Source organism: Aspergillus ochraceoroseus (genome assembly GCF_002846915.1).
Source record: "Aspergillus ochraceoroseus IBT 24754 chromosome Unknown P175scaffold_2, whole genome shotgun sequence".
Classification (NCBI taxonomy): Eukaryota; Fungi; Ascomycota; class Eurotiomycetes; order Eurotiales; family Aspergillaceae; genus Aspergillus; species Aspergillus ochraceoroseus.
The window spans coordinates 957,733-974,915 of NW_024468477.1; the positions used below are offsets into that span (position 1 = coordinate 957,733).

Sequence of the window (17,183 nt, forward strand, 5' to 3'; positions counted from 1 at the left end):
TCTTTCCTGGATTAATAGTTAATCCGGAGGCATTACATCAGCAATCAGCTCACACTCACGTGGGCGGTGAGTAAGGAGATTACCCTGTAAAAAAACATCAAAATAATTTTCGAGGAGCTTTCGAGGATTCGATTCTGGAATATCAGCCTCGAAAAACCCCCTGAAACCCGTCTAAGACCCAATCTGACCTCGTTACCGGTCCATTGGTCTTCCTATAGCTATAACGCTCTCTTTAACCGCCTCCCAAAACCTTCTCCTACCCACTTGACAGTGGGCGCCGCCACGACGTCACCTACGCAGCCAGTCGTTCTGCTTTGTACCTCCCGATCCGCAGCTGGTCCTGTGTTGGTCTCACGTTTCGTCCATTCTTGGTGCTGCTCTGCCCCCCCGCTTGTCTCTTCATTTCCTTCCCCTCCTCCCTCCTTCTCTCTTGACTTCCGCCGCTTCTATTCCAGCAAGAAAAAGAAGTCGTCCAAAATGCCTCCCAAGAAGGCTGCTGTCCAAGAAAAGGTCCTTCTGGGCCGCCCAGGAAATAACCTGAAGAGTGGTATCGTATGTGAGCAGTGACCCCACCAGCTATTTAATTTTTTTTTTTTTTTTCCCCTTCTGCCCCTCTCTCCCAGCCTCCCTCTTTTCCCACTTTCCCCCTATATAATCTCCTATCCAGCCCACAAAAAATTTTCTCTTCTTTTTTTCTTCTTCATTCTTCCACACATTCCTTACTATCCAAGGAGGAAAATATGGTCTAACATGGCTGTAGGTTGGTCTCGCCAACGTCGGCAAGTCCACACTGTTCCAAGCTATCACCAAGTCTAACCTTGGTAACCCCGCCAACTTCCCTTATGCCACCATTGACCCCGAAGAAGCTCGAGTCATCGTCCCCGATGAGCGCTTCGACTGGCTGTGCCAGCATTACAAACCTAAGTCAGAGGTTCCTGCCAACTTGACCGTCTATGATATCGCCGGTCTGACTCGCGGAGCCTCCACTGGTGCTGGTCTGGGTAACGCTTTCTTGTCCCACATCCGTGCTGTCGATGCTATCTTCCAGGTGGTTCGATGCTTCGATGATGCTGAGATTATCCACGTTGAGGGTGATGTCGATCCTGTTCGTGACTTGGTCATCATCAGCGAGGAGCTGCGGATTAAGGATATCGAATTCGTCGAGAAGGCCCTCGAGAACTTGCAGAAGCAGACAAGGCGTGGTGGACAGTCTCTAGAAATGAAGAAACTGCGTGAAGAAGAAGCCACTGTTACCAAGATTCTCGAGTACTTGAAGAGCGGCAAGGATGTCAGACACGGTGACTGGAGTCCTAAGGAGGTACGTTCAAAAAAAAATTTTTTTTTTCTCCCTTTTTATACCCCGGCAACCTTCATATGATGAATAAGAGCTTTGCTCGAATAATAACCCAGCTCGTCGAATGCCCTCATTTTTTTTAAAACTCACGTAGAGGGCATGTTGAGATAAAGTCCTATCTGACAACTTTGTTGCTTGATATGATTCATTACATTTCACACAAACCATATCTACCAGTCATACTAACTGGTACAATAGGTTGAGGTCATCAATCCTCTCTTCCTTCTCACTGCCAAGCCTGTTGTTTTCCTGATTAACCTCAGCGAAAAGGACTACATCCGCAAGAAGAACAAGTACATTCCTAAGGTCATGGAATGGATTAAGACCAATGCTCCTGATGATGCTATTCTTCCCATCTCTGCTTCCTTTGAGGAGCGCTTGACCCGGTTTGAGACCGAGGCTGAGGCTTTGGAAGAGTGCAAGAATGTGGGCGCTTCTTCGGGTTTGCCCAAGGCCATTACCCAAATGCGCACCGCACTCAACTTGGCCAGTTTCTTCACTACTGGCGTGGATGAAGTCCGTCAGTGGACCATCCGCAAGGGCGTCAAGGCACCATCCGCTGCAGGTGTTATCCACACTGGTATGTTCATCGCTACGTTGGTAACGAAAGCAAAGCTAACTGTCCCTAGATTTTGAAAAGACTTTCATTCAGGTTATTGTGTATAACTACTCCACCCTGAAGGAACTGGGTGACGAAGGCGCCGTCAAGGCCGCCGGAAAGGTCATGACCAAGGGTAAGGATTATGTAGTGGAAGACGGAGATGTTCTTCTAATCAAGGCCGGAGCTGCCCGTGGTTAGAGTCATCTAAAAAATGGAATAAGATTGTTTTTAATCTGTACATCTTTCCTTGTAATTCTGTAAACTGTAGCCTTGCAGCACAACGGATTAAAGTAATATATATCCATCGCCGTTCGTGGAGGTATAAAACCGACAAAAATGCCGTAGCAAATTTCCAGACACGTGACCGCATTCCCCGCGATATCACGCCGCGCAAGAGGAGCTTCAAGTACCCCTACAACCAACAAGCAGACACCATGTTCAAAAAGGAGTAAGTTGCTACATATTTTTTTTTTTTGACTATCAGTGATTCATCACAAACAATATCCTCCCAGGAAGGGGCAACAAGAAACTGCAGAGAAATCAGCTAACGAAGCAACAACTGCTAGTATCCCACCGAGCAACCGCTCGAAAGTCAAGTCCTCTGTACAGCGAGCTCTCCGCCAGAAGCTCATAGAGGCACACCCCAAATGCGAACCTTATATTGATGAGATCCTTCCGAAGAAGGCCCAACTCGATGCCGTTAAGCTGTTCGTTTCCCTTATCCTTACCCTTGTGCTGTTCCTTTGTCCTTTTTTTTTTTTTTTTTTTTTTCCGCTGGTCATATTTTACCCCGCCTTGCTCTCTGCTTGCTATCGCATCAAATGTCCAAAGCAATGGAATGCGCAATGCAATGCAAGAAAACACAGTACAGTTCCGGTTCGAGCCTACAGAGCAGACCAAACATTTATCTATCTATCTATCTATCTATTTATAGATATAGTCAGAGAAAGAGAAAGAAAAAGACAAGCTAATAATAAACTCCTTTTGGGGGGGGGGGGAGGGGAATCTCTAGACCCGAAAGAACAACCCTCTACACCATCGACTCCACCCCTCTCTTTTATCAACCTCTCGACGGCCCTCCCATCCCCCACCTGAAACTCCTGCATGCCTTCCCCGATATCCTACCCAGTATCCAGATCGACCGAGGCGCCATCCGTTTCGTGCTCTCCGGGGCGACGCTTATGGCGCCTGGATTGACGTCGCCTGGTGGACGATTACCGGATGCAGAGCACGCGCTGGAAAAGGGCACTGTTGTTGCGGTGCGGGCCGAGGGCAAAGAGGAGATTTGCATGGTTGGCGCGCTGAAGCTAAGCACTGAGGAGATGAAGGCCAAGGGGAAGGGGGTTGTGATTGATGATGGGCATTATCTTGGGGATGGGCTTTGGAAGATGACTTTGGATTAAGGGGGTTTTTTGTTGTTTTTTTTTTTTTTTTTTTTCTTCTTGAGTCGGGGTGTGAGGTTAGATATGGGATAGATATATGTGTGCGGTGTGGTTGGAATTGGAAAGGTTGAAGAACCTTCCAATTTCCTTTTTTTTTTTTTTTTTTTTTCTTCTTCTTATTTTGGGTTTCTTACTATATGATATTTGATTGAATGGAGGCCCCCCCCAAAAGAGAAAAAAGAGAAAAAAAAAACAAAAACAAAATGATTGACTGCGATTATGTACATAAATCAATGTGGCATATTTTCAAGCTATATATGGCGGCGACCTAACCCTCCACCTCATCGTTCTTAATTGACGCATCACTTACTCTGCCCGGGCTGCCATGGGGGGAGATAGAGGTTGCGGGAGAAACTGAGGACCATGATGGAGAACGGATTTCCAAGCCTAAGCCTTTCAAGCCGGTTCCTGAACCATTGAGTCCCGCTCCGGGAAAACCGTCGCTGCGTAGACCTGCTCGCGACACTGCACGTCGTAGCATATCTCCTGACCCGTCAAGGCCAACCAGGAACCTGGCTAATTGGGCACAAAGTTCCCAGTCACTCCTTTGGGATCCTAGAATCATCAGTCGAACTACATAGTCTTCGACTGATGCGCTGTGGCCCTCTGCTTCGTCTTCAAAAGCCTGTAACACGAGCAGGTAACCAACGGCTGTTTTGAGGGAGTTCAGTTTCAATGCCTGTTCGAAGAGATCCTTTGGAGTGGGGAGGTAGGCGAATAGCGTGCGCCATGAACGAAGCTCCGTCTTTCGTGTACATTGGACAACGATATCTAGATATACACTAGGGGGAAGTGAGGCTTGGAGAAACGAGATTACAGACGGAAGCAGAGGGTCGTGTTTTGGAGAATCATCATCAAGTTTGCGATCGCGTGCTGTGTTGTCGACCTCTTCGTCTAAGACGTGGTGTAGAAGTATTTCGAGGGCGTGAGGAAAGTAGGAAAGATGGGAGAAGTATTGGCATAGCGAGAGAGCAGCGGGCATGTCCCCATGTACAAGACTGTATTGTAGGAAGTATGGGAGGAATAAATGTGTCTAATACAGGGTCAGCAATCTTTGTAATGCAGGTAGGCGGGCAGAAATTACTCGAATTGCGAATTTTTGCACAGCAAATGTTACATCGCGCCGTTGAATCGTTTCCGATTCCACCCCGAGAGCAATCCCTTTATTCAGTAGAACAGATAGAGGGTAGAAGTCAAGAGGCACTTCAATCGGGTTCGGCACATCCTCCTTTTTTAAAACGTCTTGAACGTCGCCCCAGGCCGTAAGATCCTTACCACAGAAGGTCCAAAGCGAATCTCGGAGGGAGAGGTTGTTGTGATATTTGCTCAAGGCCAATTCGGCAGATGGACTAGGTGGCAGAGATTCTTCAAATGATGGAGCAAAATTGAAGGAGAGCTGGTCTCGCATCAAGATATAGTACTCAACATCATGAGATATTACGCGCATATCATATTTTAATTCCCCGGCATCCGACAAAGATGGCTGGAGCAGAACAAGATTACCATCCACGAGGAGAAGTACTGACGCAACCTTCACGTCCCGAGACGGATCTCCGTTGCCTTCTTTCATTAGATACGTAAGGACGCCGGGGAAGTTAATTTGGAAACTCACGAAGTTGGTCTTCCGGTAAAACCCAGCTGATAGCTCGGACACGAGTGGGTGCTCGTACAATCCCGTTGAACGCGATTTGGCCGACGGGGACGAGAGTGATTCGAGGTTGCGTGGAATTGATTATATAGTGGTATAGGATATTATCGTAGGTATAGACAAGGAGAGAGTCCTCACCAGAAGGCCCGATGAAGACCACCGGCGAAGGAAGGTACTCTATATGCAAAATAGAATTATTATTCAGTGGTAGTTCGCGTGGAAAAAGACACAACTATGGCAAAGTCAGTATTAGCAATCAACAAGGTCCAATAATATAATATAATATACATACCTCGTACGATCCATCACGATCGATAGCAGCGATTAGTATATGCCCGTACCAACACATTCCGCCACGGACTGTGAAGGAATTCTCTATCTTGGAATCCTCAAATACCTTCCAGCGACCGCTGTTTACGCTATAGTGTGCAAGACCGCGTCTGCCGGCGATGGCAACGTATCTTCCATCTTGAGACACGACGGTGGAACGAATTGGCCATTGAGAGTGAAGATAGGCGGGGGGATACTGTGCGTGGTGCCAAAGGGAGTCCTTCCCGGAAATCGTTATCAAATCTGGCAGATCATGGCCACGATAGATGATAACCTCCGTCCCTGTTTGCAATAAACCTCGAGCAAGATTGGCAGATGAAAAGCAGCCGGTGAGTGCACTTCGGGCTGTTTCTAGAATCCATAAGCGGCGGTCGTCTTGCCCCGTCAGAATGATATCTGAGCCTCCACCTATCCAGCATCCGTGTGAAACACCTATCAGCCAATCTTCGCTATTAGATTTCGCAAGAGACCGGTCGATCGAGAAACTATTCCCGCCCGGCTTGCCAAACACACTCCATGTCATCCAACCACGTTCATAGCCTGCGAAGAGGCAGTACCCGTCCGGCGAGTAGCTCATGAATGTCAGACTGCCTGTCGTGTTGGGCGAAGCAGGAAGCTGAAGTTTATGTGAGAGAGGGACATTTCCCAAGTAGTCTTTGGCTGTGTAGACGAGAATATCACCATTCGCACAGCTTACCGTAAGCAGTGAAAAACGCGCGTTGACGGTAACTTTTACGGCTTTCTGCCCATCATCTGTCGGAGTATGGAAGCAATGGCCATTGAATAACTTCTTCGGGAGTTCTGACTCGTGCGGGTCATCGGAGATGCGTTGAACAGCATAGGCTTGTCCTTCACTGGTAACCCATACCAGGAGGTTTATCGCACGGTCATATACCATATCTGTAATAGATATCCGCTTCGAGATACCGAGAATGCGGCTCAAAAGCTCCGACGTGGTTTGGGTACCGTCCTCATCGGGGGTCCATCGAATGCACTGTATAGCAGCGGGCTTCACGGTACCAACCACAAGCTCATTATCCAACGCCAACGCTTTCACAATTCCAGACTCTATCTTGATCGCCATTCGAAAACGTATGCTTACATCCCGGATTGCGCTAGAATCCTCCTCTGCTGATAGGCGGGCAAGCTGCTGACGGCGATTTGACGTGCTCTGATCAAACTGCTGTTGATACACGCGGGCGTTGGGGTCTGTGGAAATGTTGTAGGTAAGAAGATATCCTTTCAGAGTCTGGACAACAAGGATTGTCGAATCGGGACGCATTAAGAGAGCTACGTTGGCTCCGTAGGTTTCGAGTGATGTTGACGACCGAGAGACAGCAGCAACGACTGCGGTAGGCTAAAGCCACTTAGACTATATATGACTAGAGGTTCACAAATTGGTTCACATACCCTCGTTTGCCAAACGGCTATGGACGAATTGGTCATCGTAGCAAACATGTGCCCGCTTCGAGAAACACACAGCCCACTAATAGCTTCATCTGTCCACTTTGCTGATGCGTCCAGCCCGGACAACAGCTCAGATCCATTGTTTTGGTTTAGGGGTAGCCTCTGCTCTGGAGAGTTTTCAGGATCTGCTACATATTCATCGTCTGAGGGTGCAATAGGAATTCCAGGGCCATTAATCGCATAGACCCGAGGAACTCCATTTGGCCAGTACATGGCGCGAGGTAGAGGGGAGAATCACGGAGAAGGCCAGGCACACATCGGGTCATCTTCGTCAAGCTAAGAGACCTTAAACCGCCGCGCACTGGACAAGCACGAACCCAGAGCGGCCTACCATAATCATCCGAAGCCTTCCCAATTGCGATGGAGCATTAATGTAATCAACTCCTGAACTCTCCGTCTCCCGCCTTCACTGTCCACCGGAGGTGAGGATCGGGCCGAGCAATCACGTGTATCGCGAGCAAACACTGCAAAAAAGAACCATCCAGATTCCGGACGGCAACATATCCCCCCCGCATCGCAAAATCCCCCCTCCCCATCACATCTTGCCAGCTATACAGGATCTTGAAGAAGTCGGACTGACGTCTTTGCTACCTTCAGTTATGGTAAATTAGCTTTAAACGAACCCTTCTGCTTTTCTATCTCCAGAGCGCATGGAACTAACCTTTTATCTTCTGCTCAATGTAGGCTCCGACAGAGTCCAAGAAGCGCCTTGCGCTCGCAATCATTGATTTCCTCAACACCAGTGTGAAGGACGGCACTCTGACTGCAGATGATGCAGAGTCGATCGAAATTGCTCAATCATGCATCGCCGATACATTCAAGGTCGACCCTTCCAACGAGGCTGCGATGAAGGAAGCTCTGGGAGGACAGTCCCTGGCCAGCATCTACAGTGTGTATGAGAAGCTTCGAAACAAGCCTTCGGCCGGCAGCAGCTCCAGCGCTGGGTCTCAGGCCAAGGCCGATGAAACTCAGAAGCCCCAGTCTGGTGCTCCCACCCCCGAATCTGACAAGCTGAAGTCGGAGGGCAATGCCGCCATGGCTCGCAAGGATTACAACGCCGCTCTCGATCGGTATACACAAGCCCTGGCTATTGCTCCCGCTAACCCAATCTACCTTTCCAACCGGGCTGCCGCTTATTCTGCGTCTGGTCAGTCTGAAAAGGCAGCGGAGGATGCGGAGCTCGCCACCAGTGTCGACCCCAAGTACTCTAAAGCCTGGAGCCGTCTGGGTCTCGCTCGGTTTGACATGGCCGATTACCACGGAGCGAAGGAAGCCTATGAAAAGGGTATTGAGGCAGAAGGCAATGGTGGCAGTGACGCTATGAAGAGGGGCCTTGAAACCTCTAAGAGAAAGATTGAGGAGGCTAGCCGTGGGCCCGAGCCTCCTGCGGATGATGTCGACGATGCGCTGGGTGCATCCCGCGGTGCTGGTGGCATGCCCGATCTCTCTTCCCTCGCCGGCATGCTCGGTGGAGGTAGAGGCGGCGGTGGTATGCCCGATCTTGGGTCTCTGATGAGCAACCCGATGTTTGCAAACATGGCTCAGAACCTCATGAGCAACCCTGATATGCTCAATAATCTCATGAATAACCCTCAATTGAGGCAAATGGCTGAGAACTTTGGCCAGGGCGGTGGAATGCCGGATATGTCAAGCTTGATGAGTGACCCGAACGTTGCGGAAATGTAAGTCTTACAGCAATGCGTGCGCCTTTTAACTTCTCCGTATATTAACGTATACTCTCTTAGGGCCCGTAATATTATGGGCGGTGCCGGACGTGGTGGACAGTAATGCGCTTGCATCTTTTGGCCCTCCCTTTTACGCCCTTGCTGATGCCTGGTTTTTTTTTATTTTGAGTTTTGTCTTGGTAAATAGGTATTCAAGTATGATAATGTTGAGAAGCGTATAGACCGTATTTTGTTTGGAAAGTTAAAAACAAATATGAACTCTGCCTCCCTTACTAATTAAACATCCACCTCTTGATGATGATGATGATGATGATGATGGGCATCTATCTGCACTGTAGAATGAGTCTTATGATGTTGATTGAGATACTATGCATGATCGAAGTGAGAAGGTACGACTAGTATAGTAACAACGCGCTGGACCATGAAACAGATGCAATGACAATGACAGGAAGAGTGGATGGTGATGGAACAGCAGCTCCGCCAAACAAAAGCACCAGGCGCCATCCAAAGCAAAGAAAAACACGAGGCAAAGAGAAATTTCCAATGCATGTGATGTAGTAGGATGCCTCATGTCGTCGCTCTTCTCGTAGATTTGCGAATCGTATGTAAATATGCGGGTGGCAAGGTATTTCACTCTCGAGCACGAACACAGCAGACCAAACAGATAATACGAATACATGCCCATCAAAGGATAGAAAGGAAATGTGAAAATCCGGGGAAGAATTTTCCGAGTAATGGTACTATCAAAACATAGTTTCAAGTGTGCCAGTCCACCTGGCCTCTATCTAAAAGAGTCAATATTGTACAGTCGGATATATCGAACAGTCGAGAAGGGTAAAAAAGGTTCGGAGAAAGGAGTTAAATCGTCGCGAATTGCGGATAATTCAGGATGAAGGTAGAGAGAGAGGATGGTCATAAGGGGTGTATATAGGTGTGCTTAGATGTAGTCACGAGCAGCTTTTTGCAGTTCAATCAACCTCCATCCCCTTGTCTCGGGGTTATTGACATCCTCAGGGATTCTTGTGAGGCCAATCGCATATGTCACAAGCTGGACCTTATCTTCCATACCAGCAGCCAACTCGCCTGTTTTTGTGTTTTTATAAACGTGAACTTCCTGCGTACGGCATGTCACGACAAAAACAGGGATCTCACCAGGATCCAGCATACGAGCGTGAGAGACATCCACGCCACGAATATCTAGAATACGTCCATCTGATTTCAAGCCTGCCGTGGTGTATTGTTTTGCAAGGGCAGCATAGACATGGTACTGGGCATCTGACAGCCAGAGCTTGAGCGTCTCGGCATCTCCCTTGACATAGGCATCGAGAACCTCGGGGAGAATGTATTCACGCATCTCCCGCAAGAATGCCTCCATCTGGAAGTTGGGGTCCATTTCTCGGAACTTCTTAATAACCATAGCTGTTTCATTTTCGGCGAAGAAGCCCGCTACTCGGTCTGAGATACTGCGGGCAGTGCTAATCAAAGGGTTCTCGGACTCGTTGTAGCTTTCTTTCAGTGTGAAAAGCTTCTGCATCATGGGGTTTGAGTCCTTAAAGTCGCGCCAGGATTCTTTCCAAGCCGAGTCTTTGTGTAGAGTAATATTGGTACCGGCTCTGTGCAAGCCACAAGGTTAGAAAACAGTGCATCGAATCTGGAGGGAGGGTATGACATACTCGGGATCTTCAACCATGGGCTCAACCCTGCGGCCAGACTTGGCTTCCATCTCTTCACGAAGCTGCCTCTGTCGCCGGCGTTCCTCCTTCTCAACCCAACCACCATAACGAGAGCTGCTGCCGTCATCAATGGCCTCCTTCACACCCCCAACGGCGGTCTTATAGGCCTCAGTCTCGCGAACAGGACGCGTAGCTCGCTCAATTCCCGAGCCAGTCGCATTGACCCCCTTCCTAATACCTTGGACAACAGGGGTATTCCATGTCCAAACAGCACTTTTGCCGATGGCCTTTCCAGTTGTCTTCAGCGCAGACGAGGTACGTGAGGTAGCAGCCCCTGAAGCTGCTTCATACGCCGCACGAGCGCGCTTAATGTTTTCATTCTCAGTGAACTGATGTGCTGAGGATGCAAGAGCCTTTGTGGACTCGTTCCATTCCTTGGATGCCTTGAACTCCGATTGAAGGGTGTCCCGGAAGACTTGCCAGGGGGATTTGTCTCCGTGGGGGGGTGGAGGAGGCGCATCCTCTTTGTCTTCCTCTGATTTCTTTTCATCTTTAGATTTTTCACTGTTTTCTCCCTCTGACTCTTCGGCTTTCTTTGGATTCTGCTGTTCCTGCTTCTGTTGCAGCCGAGGCGAGCCGACATGGAAGGACCGCGTCAGGTGAAGAGAAGCGTAGGGGGAAAGAAGGCGAGAGACCTGGGGATTAGAGGATCTGCTCAATACTGATGTTGCATAAAAGGGAGCCTGGATAAAGGATGGGTGAGAAGTGACTGCGTTTCCACCTGTCGGCCTTAGAGCCGGCACTTGGGATCGCAGAACGGCCACTCGAGCAGTGGCCGACATTCTGGTAGCGGAAATCATGCTCTGTCTGATGAAAATGGCGCCCAGAACGAAAATTTAATATTAAAAGATATAAGATGTAAGGGAAAGTCCCGAAAGGACAAAGGAACGGAGGTGATTGCAAAGGTTGGAGGCGTGAGGCGAGAAGAAAGCGATCTCGGCAATGACTGATGAAAGGAAAAAAAAGTCGAGCCGCAAATGCCAAGATTCGAAAATTCGGGCCTTTTCCGCCGCCTTCGCGTTCCGAGCCATCAACGCTTCTTCACGGCAGAGGTGTTCAGCCTGCTTTTTTGATCAAACTTCTTCCCTAGATTCTCTTTGAACATCCGGTCATTCTCTTGTTGGTTTATAGAACAAAGTTGCAGAGTTCTTGGGCTACGAACCCTGCACTCCTACTCCTGAATTCCCCAAAATCTTTCCAACCAAGCCCAGCAAAGATGAGCACGACGTTTGTGAATGCACTGGCGAGGGTTTTGCCGTCTGTTGGCCGACAATGCCAGGCCGGAGCCCCCGTCTTTCGCCAGATGAGACAAGCTTCTTCGGCACCCAAACCGTTCAGCTCGAGGGACAAGACTCGTGAAATGGAACGAAAGCTTTTGAACAAGCAACCGGCACAGTCTGCAGGGGAAGGTTCATCACTATCCGCAATATCTAAACTAATGCGCGGAGAGGAACAGCCTGTGAGCCTTGATTATTCGAAGATGGCCGAGAGTCTTGAAGCAGAAATGATCAAACGCCCCTACGCCGACCGATCCCCTCCACACCATCTCCACGTCTACTCGCATAAACACAACACTCAACTGACTTTGACCCGACCAAATGGTAACCCGTTGCTGTCGATGGGCTGTGGTAACTTGGGCTTTCGAAAAGGTGGTCGGTCAGGCTACGACCCAGCATACCAATTGACATCGCATGTTTTCGGTCAGATCCAGGAAAAGGGGCTTCTTCCGGATATCCATCGGCTGGAGATTATCTTCCGGGGTTTCGGGGCTGGGAGAGAAGCGTTTACCAAGGTCTTGTTGGGTCATGAGGGAAAGAATATTCGCGGGCTGGTGAGTCGGGTAGCGGACTCAACCCGGATAAAATTTGGTGGTACAAGGAGTCGGAAGGTTCGCAGACTGGGTTAAAGTCCAGTCCTTGTTCACCAAGTGGATTTGTCTCAGTCCTCCGGAGCCATATGGGAGGAGAGGATCCGAAGATGTCCTTTGCCCAAGCCAAATGGTAAACCGAACGTTCACTCCACGGGTCTCTTTTAAAGCCGCGGGGAGAGAGACATGGCGTGGAGGAAAGAGCGGGTGTGATTTGTGACTTTTATGTATATTATCATGTAGCCTCTTCCTTGGGATACACAGGATTTTCTCTTTATAGTGCAGATTTCGATATGCAACCAGTATATTATTAAGATTCACAAGAGATTTTATAGAATCGATAAACAAGAAACCTCTTTGCCGGTAACAAAACAATAAATTCCTTCTCTCGGTGACTCGATTCCCATATCCGGTATAGCGCGGACAGCTTCCAGGTCTCCCAGTGCGCGAAAGCTCCTGACTGAACACTTCTTATCCTTCGTCTCTAATCATCTATGAGCTTAACTTTTCATATATCATATTTTTATACAATCTTTATTCCGAGCTAAATTCGTGACTTTGAATTCCCGAAACCCTCATTGCATTTTCACGTTGTTCAGGCTGCTCGCGGGTAGATGCGCCTGAGTTGCTCCCCTGCAACGATTGAGCAGCGAATATCTCTTTGGGTAGGATTGATCGGGGGCGGCTTCATGAGTGTTAGAGAATCTCCATTGGGCCGTCGTCCAGGATCGCTTGGATGCACCCTCTAAACCCTTTCCTCCGGGCCTTCTTCCGAAGCACTGTGCCGGGGCAGTGTGTGCCAATTGAGAATCATGTATGTGCCCCCCTCCTAACCCACTTTGCTGCCGATCTTGGAGCTCGATCTTGACATGGCATTACGGTTAGGTCCTCCTTGTTCCTGTGGTTGACTCTTTAATCGGATCGCGCGACCGGGAATCGTCTCTATTCTACTCCGATCTCGTCGTCTCAGAAGAATTCTTAGGCAGCCACACTCTGCGGATACCCATCTCGAACGGGGCCATAGGAGGAAAGGAGGATTCTAACGTCCGCGATAGCCGGGGCAAGGCTAAGCAGGTGACTACTGTTAATGGGAGAACTGTGATAATCAGGGAGAATTCGGTATACAGTAATAAAGGTGAGGCGCATTGTTTGCTGATGCTGTTCTGTTGGATGCGCTAAACAATGCGTTTAGGCTTCAAGTCGCTGAGCCAGGCCCAGCTCCTATCCGATGCGTTGTACTACGCTCCAAGCAATGAATCCCAGCCATGGCTCATTTACTTTATCTCTCGGCCTTTGATCGGCTCCTTTGAACCTGCGAAAATCGTCCCCGCTATCGTGCCCGGAACACTTATCAAACAAGATCCCCCCAAAACCGGTAATAAATCTGGAGAGTCGCCTGGGGGATCGACCTCTTCCCCACCGAAAAAGGAAATTAGGACATTTGGAGAATTGCTGGCCCATTTCCCCATGATTGCAAGACAGATGCAGCCAGGTTTAGAGAGGCTATTCCGCGAATTCGGGAAAGAACTTGGGAAACCACTGCCGCCCCCACCATCGCGGTCGCCCGTGTCAGACGACGATGAGCAGTTACACACCCGTGAGGAGGTTTTTGCTGACGAAGCTGCTTCAATCCGCAGCTCATCGTCACGCCGCCGGGAAGGACTTCCCTTCAACTCTGAAGAGTACTTCGAAGATGATGAAGATCTGATGCGTCGGAGTCTAGAGACAGCCGTCACCGCCGCGATTGATTTATTCCGGTTGGTGGACAAGCAACAACTATCGTTTCTTGGGGCCACCACTGATCTTACAGGACCGTTGGTTGAGCGGTTGATCGAACGTTATGTAGCGGAGCAGGTTCATGAGTCCCTTCTTTTCCCTCGTTTATGCAGCTTCCGCCAGCCTGAAGATGCAGAACTAGATTCTAGAATCCGCCAGATGGAGTACGTTGACGTATCCCAGGTTGGTCTTGCTGTCGAAGGAGGAAAAGATGGGAAACGTGAACTGTTACGCCGCCTCGGCAATGCAGTGGAAGAATTTCGGAAAGTACTCGACGCAAAATGTCCCCATGACATGCTCAACACGCTTCTGGAGACAGTCAAAATCCTATCGTATCCTGGTGACCATGGGAAAGCCGGCCCAAACAACTCCGAAAAGCAGCCGGTTCCGGTCTTGGTCAATGCTGATATTCTGGTCTCACTCCTACTGATCGTAGTGATAAGATCTCAAGTCAAGCATCTACAGGCACGGCTATTATATATGCAGCATTTCATCTATATCGACGACGTTGACAGCGGGGAGATGGGCTACGCTTTGAGCACCTTTGAGGCAGTCTTGACATACTTGGTGACCGATTCTGCGGGCCTTCGCAGGGCCAGCATCCGAAACAAACGGCTTTGGAATGCGACAAAATCCGGGCGTATAATTGATATGAAAGCTATTCTGGAGCCAGATGGAGATCAGGAATCATTATACAACAACCCTTGTGATCCCGACCTGCGTGCAGACGAGGATGTACAACCCGACCAGATGCATTATGGATCACTAGTACCTCCCGTCCCAACAGATTTGGAAGATTCAGCTGAACCACCCCCACTTGCTCATGTATTCCCATTTCAGACGTGGAAAGACTCCTCTCCGCCGCGAGAAACGAGACGACCCATCAAAAGAGTGTCGATGGATGTTCGCAGTCTTTCTGAGTCATCTGGTATTTCGCTACTCTCGCGGACGACGACCATGAACTCAATCAGTAGCACAATCGAAGGGGACAGTTCAATCGAAACATTGACCAAGACCCAGGATCCTGCGGGCGATTCGATCTTGATGATGGCGGTGGAAAGTCGCCAACCTGAGGCTTTGAGATATCTACTTGGTTTGGACGAGTATTACTCGGTGATGGATATCCTTGAGGATACAAACACCGAAGGGACTACTTTACTCAGCGCTGCCGTCCAGCTGGCCAATACCGAAATGGTAGACATTCTGCTTAACTATCTTGAGGAGGAGGCCGATGAAAGTGTCATTGCTTCTTATTTGAGAATGTCTGATGTGCACGGGCGTACCGCCGCCCATTACCTATTCAGCACGCCTTCTGTAATGCACAGGCTGAAACAGATACTTCCGTGGCGCCAACGCGATAAGCACGGTCAGACGCCACTATTTGCTCTCTGCAGGTCCTATGACCATCCTGACTACAACGCAATGGTAAATGAGGCACTCACGGCCGCTCAAGAATCTCAAGAGGATGGTAAGCCCTTACACCTGGATGACCATGTTGATGCGAAGGGCAACACCCTATTACACATTGTCAGCGATCCTGAGATCACCATTCGAATTCTAAGAGAGAGCGATTGTGACCCGAATGCGACGAATGACAAAAGATTTACACCCTTGATGATGGCGAGCAAATACGGACGCGTAGACCAAGTACGGATCCTCTTTTTGGATTCCAGGGTGGATGTACATCTCAAAGAAGCCCGTGGGTTGACAGCTGTCGAACTTGCCAAGGACGATGAAGTTCGAAACCGCATCGATGATCTGATTCTGCTCTCCAATCCCCCGTCGACCCACGATGAGCCTTCGGGCCGGGTCACAACTGTGGTTCGCTCTTTTTTCGTCGAGGATGCAACCGTCCGGTTTGTCCTCAAATCAGGCGCACCTAGTCTGCCAACAAATCCCGATGCAGTTCCTGAAAATACCACCACTTATACAGTCACGACTTGTCGCCGCACATTCTCTGACTTTGAGAATCTGGCCGAATGTCTCTCTCTTGAGCACCCTGCTTCTTACATGCCATCCCTATCCGACTTCCGGAGCCCTTTTCAAGTTCACTCAAAGCCGTCCCGCTCTGTCCTTCATGATATGCAGGAAAAATTAGATAGATTTTTGAAGACTTTGCTGTCCCATCCGACTTTTGCAACACATGAGATGCTGTGGGAATTTTTTCTCGTTCCGGAACTACAACCTGAGATGATGATGGACAGATCCCACCGCAAGGCCCAGGTTCTCTCGGAATCCATTGTGGAGGACTACGAGCCTATTACTACGGAAGGGATACGGGAGACGGAACAGTTCATTTCTCACGCGCAGGACATGGTCCGCGCCTCCCACACGCATACCCGTAGCTTAATCCGCCGAGGCCACGCTCTTCAAAATGCCGCGTCAGATATTGCTGATGCCGTTGCCCTTTGCTCTTCTGCCATCTCAACTCTCAAGGAACCCACCAACGCTCTCCCTAAATCCTACCTTGATGCATTCTCTCGCTATGCGACTTGTCTGTCAACCTCGTCCTCGGATTCCTCTCCACTTCTCCAGTTCCTTGCTTCCCTCACCTCTGTTGACAACACCACCTCCGCGATTCTTTCCTCCTTATCTCGCCCTGTGTCTCTTATCTCGACACTGAACTCCGCCAACCGGAACCTATCTAGATTCCGTTCCTCTCTTGCTTCTTCATCACTGCCCCGAAAGTTCAACCTTAATTTCCCGGGGCTAGAAGAGTCGCGGCTCAAATCCGTCCGTGATCTTGAGCATAAAATCCGTGACTCGGAAACGCAGATCTCGCGCCTCTCGCGCGAGATTTCATGGAACAAAGATGTGGTCGTTGGCGAGCTGGCCGGCTGGACGTCCTGGCGCGAGAAGATTGGACGCGACGCGATCCGGTCCTTTGTCAGGACCACTCTTACTCGGGAGAAGGAACGAGGGAAACGTCTTGAGCGCTGCTTGAGAAATGTACGCGAGAAGAACGTCCCTTCAACCCAATCATAGATAGATATATTCATTGTAGACTTAGCCTCCCCCCCCTGTACTTCTCTTTTCTTGGCATATTTCTATTTTGTCAGGCTTAAAAAAAAAAAAACACCCTCTTTTTTACTCTTTACTTAGATAGGTAGTTAGTGAGTGAGTGATCCTGACCTGATGACTATTCTTAATTGCCACTGTTATGATGATGACGATATGGAAAGAATTCAGGAGATTTAACCAGAACGATGTCCCTGGATCCAATACATAAAGACCGTGTCTATCGACGTACGGCAATCATTAATCTAGCAAATCGTACCAC

The 17,183-nt window shown here is 49.2% G+C and overlaps 6 protein-coding genes across 6 annotated transcripts; 4 read left to right on the top strand and 2 right to left on the bottom strand.

Moving 5' to 3' along the window:
• Positions 1–477: 477 nt before the first annotated feature.
• On the top strand, positions 478–3,358 carry P175DRAFT_0507324 (uncharacterized protein; the record flags this gene model as incomplete). Its single annotated transcript, XM_040898260.1, has 6 exons — positions 478–552; positions 761–1,318; positions 1,553–1,934; positions 1,984–2,148; positions 2,509–2,662; positions 2,968–3,358. 6 exons carry the CDS (start codon positions 478–480, stop codon positions 3,356–3,358), a joined length of 1,725 nt encoding a protein of 574 aa, XP_040753874.1.
• Positions 3,359–3,536: 178 nt separating this feature from the next.
• Positions 3,537–7,229, bottom strand: P175DRAFT_0453010 (RIC1 family protein). The gene is made up of 5 exons (XM_040894532.1): positions 6,786–7,229; positions 5,338–6,732; positions 5,010–5,277; positions 4,482–4,957; positions 3,537–4,430 (listed from the first exon to the last, which is right to left on the bottom strand). The coding sequence occupies exons 1-5, from the start codon at positions 7,053–7,055 to the stop codon at positions 3,666–3,668; spliced, it is 3,174 nt and encodes a 1,057-aa protein (XP_040753875.1). The 5' UTR covers positions 7,056–7,229; the 3' UTR covers positions 3,537–3,665.
• Positions 7,230–7,345: 116 nt separating this feature from the next.
• On the top strand, positions 7,346–8,801 carry P175DRAFT_0473552 (putative Hsc70 cochaperone (SGT)). The gene is made up of 3 exons (XM_040895172.1): positions 7,346–7,444; positions 7,527–8,524; positions 8,588–8,801. Exons 1-3 carry the CDS (start codon positions 7,442–7,444, stop codon positions 8,628–8,630), a joined length of 1,044 nt encoding a protein of 347 aa, XP_040753876.1. The 5' UTR covers positions 7,346–7,441; the 3' UTR covers positions 8,631–8,801.
• A 663-nt stretch (positions 8,802–9,464) lies between these two features.
• tim44 (protein translocase subunit TIM44) lies at positions 9,465–11,042 on the bottom strand (the record flags this gene model as incomplete). The annotated part of the gene is made up of 2 exons (XM_040893458.1): positions 9,465–10,140; positions 10,201–11,042. The coding sequence occupies 2 exons, from the start codon at positions 11,040–11,042 to the stop codon at positions 9,465–9,467; spliced, it is 1,518 nt and encodes a 505-aa protein (XP_040753877.1).
• A 235-nt stretch (positions 11,043–11,277) lies between these two features.
• Positions 11,278–12,476, top strand: P175DRAFT_0453017 (mitochondrial 37S ribosomal protein uS11m). The gene has a single exon (XM_040894533.1). It carries the CDS (start codon positions 11,477–11,479, stop codon positions 12,164–12,166), a length of 690 nt encoding a protein of 229 aa, XP_040753878.1. The 5' UTR covers positions 11,278–11,476; the 3' UTR covers positions 12,167–12,476.
• A 128-nt stretch (positions 12,477–12,604) lies between these two features.
• Positions 12,605–17,175, top strand: P175DRAFT_0453020 (putative VPS9 domain protein). Its single transcript, XM_040894534.1, has 3 exons — positions 12,605–12,941; positions 13,013–13,262; positions 13,320–17,175. The coding sequence occupies exons 1-3, from the start codon at positions 12,864–12,866 to the stop codon at positions 16,886–16,888; spliced, it is 3,897 nt and encodes a 1,298-aa protein (XP_040753879.1). The 5' UTR covers positions 12,605–12,863; the 3' UTR covers positions 16,889–17,175.
• Positions 17,176–17,183: the final 8 nt, after the last annotated feature.

Excerpts from the sequence above, each read along its gene's own strand:
- P175DRAFT_0453010 (XM_040894532.1), bottom strand. The coding sequence starts at position 7,055 with ATGTACTGGCCAAATGGAGTTCCTCGGGTCTATGCGATTAATGGCCCT. Across the intron at positions 5,278-5,337 it reads ATCGTGATGGATCGTACGAG|TTGTGTCTTTTTCCACGCGA; the intron begins GTATGTATATTA and ends ACTTTGCCATAG. Across the intron at positions 4,431-4,481 it reads TGCAAAAATTCGCAATTCGA|ACACATTTATTCCTCCCATA; the intron begins GTAATTTCTGCC and ends ACCCTGTATTAG.
- P175DRAFT_0473552 (XM_040895172.1), top strand. Across the intron at positions 8,525-8,587 it reads GACCCGAACGTTGCGGAAAT|GGCCCGTAATATTATGGGCG; the intron begins GTAAGTCTTACA and ends ATACTCTCTTAG.
- P175DRAFT_0453017 (XM_040894533.1), top strand. The coding sequence starts at position 11,477 with ATGAGCACGACGTTTGTGAATGCACTGGCGAGGGTTTTGCCGTCTGTT.
- P175DRAFT_0453020 (XM_040894534.1), top strand. The coding sequence starts at position 12,864 with ATGCACCCTCTAAACCCTTTCCTCCGGGCCTTCTTCCGAAGCACTGTG. Across the intron at positions 12,942-13,012 it reads GTGTGCCAATTGAGAATCAT|GTCCTCCTTGTTCCTGTGGT; the intron begins GTATGTGCCCCC and ends CATTACGGTTAG. Across the intron at positions 13,263-13,319 it reads TTCGGTATACAGTAATAAAG|GCTTCAAGTCGCTGAGCCAG; the intron begins GTGAGGCGCATT and ends CAATGCGTTTAG.